Source organism: Copidosoma floridanum, unplaced genomic scaffold, assembly GCF_036245765.1.
Source record: "Copidosoma floridanum isolate Cflo_tuat_1 unplaced genomic scaffold, Cflo_Japanese_pri ptg000021l, whole genome shotgun sequence".
Taxonomy (NCBI): Eukaryota; Metazoa; Arthropoda; class Insecta; order Hymenoptera; family Encyrtidae; genus Copidosoma; species Copidosoma floridanum.
The window spans coordinates 16,850,026-16,855,822 of record NW_028321898.1 but is presented as its reverse complement, the minus strand read 5'-3'; the positions used below and the strand labels follow the sequence as shown (position 1 = coordinate 16,855,822).

Here is a 5,797-nt window from a genome sequence, read left to right as displayed (position 1 = left end):
GTAGTCGTGTTCTCCGACAACTCTGAAATTGTGAATCATGTCTCTAGATTGTTTGGATTTTGCAGAAGTTGAAGCTGCTGGTTTTATATTGCCAGCACCTCGATAGGCCTCTCTGATATAAATGATTCACACTCTGATACTCTGGAAAGAACAAGTAGGGGAAAAAAAATATTTTCACCTTCCTCTGAGTTGACAACTGGTAAATCTTGAGGACTGTCCCTTGGAGGTGTTTCGGTAAAGTTGGACTCTACATTTATTTGGGACTCTTGGTCTTGTTCATTCTTCTGAGAAACAGCCCTCGTTGTTATTGTTGACACACTTCTGAATATACCAAACACAAGAAATTAATATGCATGCATGCATTTATTATGTGGGCGTGTTCTCGTACACGGGCGGCACTGCCTGCCCGGTTGGAATCAACACCTGGCTTGTTAGCACCGCTAACCTCAAATCTCACACACGCGCTCCCTCCCAACTCGTGTCACCGCACTGCGTGTAACTCGAAAAAAAACGTGGGAAAGAGGTGCACTCGCGCATGTAAAACCGAAGCTTCGCGAGAAAACTAACAGCCCCTCTCCGCAATGGTTAAGAAGGTCAACTGCTGCGGGAGTTTAATAACTTGCAGCACCGCTTGCAAGTTACGTACCTATAGGTACATACACCTATTCGAAGGATGTAAATTTAAGAAGAGCTCAAGTGACTGTAGTGTCCGATGTATCCATAAGGCGGCGCATGTGTGAGCAAGATGGGAACTTTGATTGCTCAAAGCTCACTTTTTTGACAGTTATCAAGACCCAAGAATGATACCAGTATTATTCCATAACCTTAGCGGTTATGATTCACATTTATTTATAAAAGAACTCGTCAAACGTTTTCCAGGAAGAGTTCAGCTTTTACCACAGACAAAAGAAAAGAATATTTCATTTACGAAATTCGTAGGAGGTACCAATACTAATAATAGATTTATAGATTCCTTCAAATTGATCAGCGCAGATATACTTATTAAAAAGAAATGGTATATATCCATATGATTATACTTCCTTCTTTTGAAAAATTGAAAGAAAATAAACTTCCATTAAAACAAACTTTTTACAGCAGCTTATACGAAACCCATATAACTGATGAAGAGTACGAACATGCAAAAAATATCTGGAACACTTTTCATATCCATACTCTTGGGCAGTATTCTGACTTATATTGAAAGACTGATGTACTGCTGCTTGCTGAAATATTTGAAAACTTTTGAAATAACTGTATCAAAACATACGAACTAGACCCAGCTATGCTAAAATGTACAAAGGTTGGTAATAAATTTTTGTTAATTAGTTCTAACAAAGTTAAATAATATACTTAAATAAAATGTACCATTTCAATTTTAGGTAAAACTTGAATTGCTGACAGACATAGATCAAGTCTTATTTATAGAGCGCGGCATACGAGGTGGAATGAGCCAATGTTGCAATCGATATGCCAAAGCCAACAACCCCTATGTGAAAGAAGGTTATCAAGCAAACATGGATGAAAAATACTCAATGTATTATGATGTTAATAATTTGTATGGTTGGGCTATGACTCAACCACTACCTTATGCAGGATTTAAATGGGTGCAAAATATTAACCTCTCGGGAATTTTAAACGTGGCAGATGATGCTGAAATTGGTTATATACTAGAAGTTGATCTCGAATATCCGAAAACTTTTCACAATGCTCATAAAAACTTACCTTTCTGTGCTGAGCATATGGAAACCCCAGGTTCCAAACAAAAAAAATTAATGACTCTACGCTGTATGATAAAAAACGTTATTCCGAATATCAAAAATTCATAGAGCATTACAGTTTAATCAAAGTTTATGGTTGAAAAAATACATAGATTTAAACAGTAAAAAGCGTCAAAATGCGAAGAATGAGTTTGAGAAGATGTTGTTTAAGTTATTCAACAATGATGTGTATGGGAAAACGATGGAAAATGAACGGAAACGCATTGATGTTAAACTTGTCCATAAGTGGAATGGTAGATATGGTGCCGAGGCTCACATTGCACGACCGAATTTTCATAGTTGTGACATATTTGATGCAGAGTTGGTAGCTATACAATTGTTGCGTACTGATATAGGTATTAAAAAACCACTCCATGTGGGATTGAGTATGTTGGATCTATCAAAGACGCTTGTTTATAAACATTATGATTTTATAAGAAATAAAATAAATGATCTTTGCAAACTCTTATACACAGACACTGATAGTCTTGTGTACAAAATAACTAACTAAAATATTTATTATCTTATGCCAGAAAATATTGGAGAATTTGATACTTCAGACTATAGTTCTGAAAATGAATTCAATGTACCTAGTGACAATAAAAAAATTGTTTTGTTAATGAAGGATGAATGTAATGGAAATATTATGTTAGAATTTGTGGGATTAAGGAGCGAAATGTATAGTATAAAGTTACAAGATCAAAATACGCTGAAAAAAGCAAAAGGTGTTAAAAAGTCCGTTGTAAAAGCTACGATAACTTTCGATGACTATAATACTTGTTTGTGTGAAAATACTAGTACAACATGGGAGCAAAAAAATATTAAATCACGTCATCATCAGCTCTTAACAGAAAAAGAAACTAAAATTGCTTTAAGTGCACATGACGACAAACGTTATTTGCTAGGATGCCACACAGATACTCCACCATGGGGGCATTTTAGCATAATAGCAATGGAAGCAGCCAATAGGGAAGAGCCGATAGAGGGGGAAGCCAATCAGATGGAGGAAAAAGAATCTGGACGGGTATGTGTAGATGAACAGCTGAGAGTCGAGGAAGAAGCTGCCACAGATGAGCTGCCGAAAGTGAAGGAGGTAGCATCAGAATTAGAGGTGTTGCAGCAAGCAGAGCTCATTCTTCTCGTCGGCGGAGGTGTGAATAGATCTCAAGTTGGACTTCAGAAGCTTTTCAGCGAGCCATCGTCTTCCTTGGTACGTGTCTCTACAAGTGAACCATTGAGCAAAAAACGTCGATATTTTTAAAGGTTAGTCAACAGACACGATTGCATACATTACTTAAATAATTTTTACTTACATTATTGTATTTAAATATTTTTCCTTCTGTGATTGTGTTACAGATGGATCTTGCAGCGTTAAATAAAATTGCTAGCAATAATTTTCTACCAACAAAAAAAGTTATCGATATTATTAGTTATCGGTAACTAAGTTTAAAAAAGTGAAAACCAAGTATGGAATGAAGATATGGTTGCTGAGTTGGCAGATAAGTTGCAAGTTTTTCTGCTAAACAAAATATGTAAAGCACTTTTAGGGAATAAAGAATTTTTCAATGAATTATTAGAAGCAGTGAATACGTTTAAATTATTTGTAGTGTACAATGGTAAACATATAATATTCTCTTATGCATAAGTTTATAAATATTAGGAAAAAAATAAATTATTTTATTTTTATAATTGAAGTGTTGATTTAGTTGTTCAAATACATCCCTTTTCTTGCTCTTAAAAAATATTTAAATAAAAACTTGTCAACTTCATATAATATTTTTTACAATTTATTCTCGTCAATCCAGCTGTTGTGGACGTTGTCAAAACCCAACCATTTCACTAAAATTTAATTTCCACGTCTTCGAAGAACCTTCTCTACGAGGTAAACATCAGGATGCTTTGTTATCTGCAATTCTTGCTCGTAAAACCCTCCAAAAATGGGTTGATTTCCGTAGTCATTGAGATAATACGTTGTTGAATTTGTTGCTGCTACTCGTGTGATTGTAAATATTTCAGTCGACCAATTTGGTGTATACCCTTTTTCAAATGCTTGTTTGATTTGCTCACTCATACTTTATCACCAATTTTGAATTTAGATTTGAACTTACTACTGTGACGTTGCACTTTCACGCCCTGAGACACTATAGGATGTCGCAGCCAGGGCGGTCCCGAGACAACGTCCAAAGACACTATCGCAGATCCTCTCGCCAAATTCCGCCGTATCCTGAAACGCAAAAAAAAACCCCTGTCCCCACGCTTACGATGTCCGCTGCTTAGCCCAGGAGACTCGTCTCTGAGGAGGTCCTGCCGGCGGTAGTCCGTCGGGATCAGACTACTCTCCCAAGGAGAAACGAGGCGCGACCTGTAAATTCTGAAGGAGGGAAAAACACACGCACGACAACAAACGAGTTAATGATTTTACGGGCACTTCACTTTATTTTGTCGACTTTTACACGTGGGCTTTTAGGCCCGAATCTTGGCGCAATCCGGCGCTATCGCTACAATCTGTGACAATCACGCTTTCCCCCGGACTCTCCCGTTCTCGCACTCCACGCTTCCTGGGAGCATCCCGCACTACCCGATCCCCCGGTACACGCGTAAATACACACACGCTCGCACACTCTACTTTACCCTTACCTCCGGGTTCACCATGTTCCAGGTCAAATCAACTATCGGGCCTGCCGATGACCTGGTCTCGCAGATGACAGCTGGGGGTGGTGGTAGGTCTTGTCTCCTCGATCGTCGGTCGCAAGGTCGTTCCCAGTTGGCTTGGAACGCTGATTCCGCTCTTCTCTTTCTCTATCTCTCTCAATTCCTCCCGAAAACGCGAAAAAAAAATTTGGAAGCTCTGGTTCACTCGGATGCTACTACAAGAGTATCACGTTAGGCCCACCAATTAGTGCAGCCTCGCGCATTACCGCACTATTTCTACATACATACTTCTGAATCTTATCGTCAGGACATTATTCACACGCACTCGAACGCGACGCAATTTACAGTACATACTATTAATACAGGTATACATACAATCTTCGTCGGTAAAGCAGTACTGGATTAGCACAATGGCGCGGTAATTACAAATATTCTATAATACGCAATCCCACAGATAGACCCTTATGTGAACCCTTACTAGAACTACACATTCTTGGGCTTTTTTTCGGCGCTATGTCTTCTCTTCTCTCCTTGGCGCTACTCCTTGTATCCGATTACTCTCACGTAGAACATCAAACACACAGACCCGGACCTTTATTAGCTTCTTATAAATGAAAATAGATTCCACCTTGATGACGCGTTTCGGCGCTTAATGCTATAGGTAAGAGAAAAATGACTCCGTCATACTACTGTTTTTATCTATTTTTTTAAACTTCTCCAAAACTTGAACTTCATTTTCAGCAACAACGTCTTTTGGTTTCAAACCAATTGTTCGGTGTTATTTATTATTATAAAATTTAATTAACGTTTGTAACAAATTCAGCCGTTTATAATTGACTTGCAAACTAAATTTTTTCCACATCAAATCTTTTAAACTACGATTAAATTGTTCGCATATAGAAGCTTTGAGATTGCTATATTGAGAATAAATTGATTTTATATTTTTGCATAAGATTTTGGAAGTTTGAATTATAGAATTCTTTGCCACGATCAGTTTGTATTTTTATGGGTACTCGTCCTTTTTTTAATATTGAATACATTGCTGCAGTTACTTCTTCACTAGTTTTTTTGTTGATAGGTACAGCCCATGCGTACTTGAAGAAAACATCTATTACAGTGAGCATATACCGATACCCTCTGTTTTTGCTAGCGTAAGGCTGCATCTCTACAAGGTCTGCTTGCCAAGTCTCATCTAAACCACGTATGTTGAATTTTCGACGGGGATAATTACGCCTTGCTGCCTTATGAAGTTTCTCAACAACTTGCTCCATGTATTAGTTGTCTAGGTTTAAGTTTTTTGAATTAGCTCGAATAAATGAAAATTTTTTTTGTAAGTTTTATATAAAAATTCTAAAGCTATCTATTTCTTTTTCAAGTTTTTTAACCAC

The 5,797-nt window shown here is 37.5% G+C and overlaps 2 protein-coding genes across 2 annotated transcripts; both read left to right on the top strand.

Moving 5' to 3' along the window:
- Window positions 1-1,118: 1,118 nt before the first annotated feature.
- Window positions 1,119-1,826, top strand: LOC149374152 (uncharacterized). The gene is made up of 2 exons (XM_089594755.1): window positions 1,119-1,300; window positions 1,380-1,826. The coding sequence occupies exons 1-2, from the start codon at window positions 1,283-1,285 to the stop codon at window positions 1,824-1,826; spliced, it is 465 nt and encodes a 154-aa protein (XP_089450881.1). The 5' UTR covers window positions 1,119-1,282.
- A 796-nt stretch (window positions 1,827-2,622) lies between these two features.
- LOC149374151 (uncharacterized) lies at window positions 2,623-3,159 on the top strand. The gene is made up of 2 exons (XM_089594877.1): window positions 2,623-3,020; window positions 3,114-3,159. Exon 1 carries the CDS (start codon window positions 2,710-2,712, stop codon window positions 3,016-3,018), a length of 309 nt encoding a protein of 102 aa, XP_089451003.1. The 5' UTR covers window positions 2,623-2,709; the 3' UTR covers window positions 3,019-3,020; window positions 3,114-3,159.
- Window positions 3,160-5,797: the final 2,638 nt, after the last annotated feature.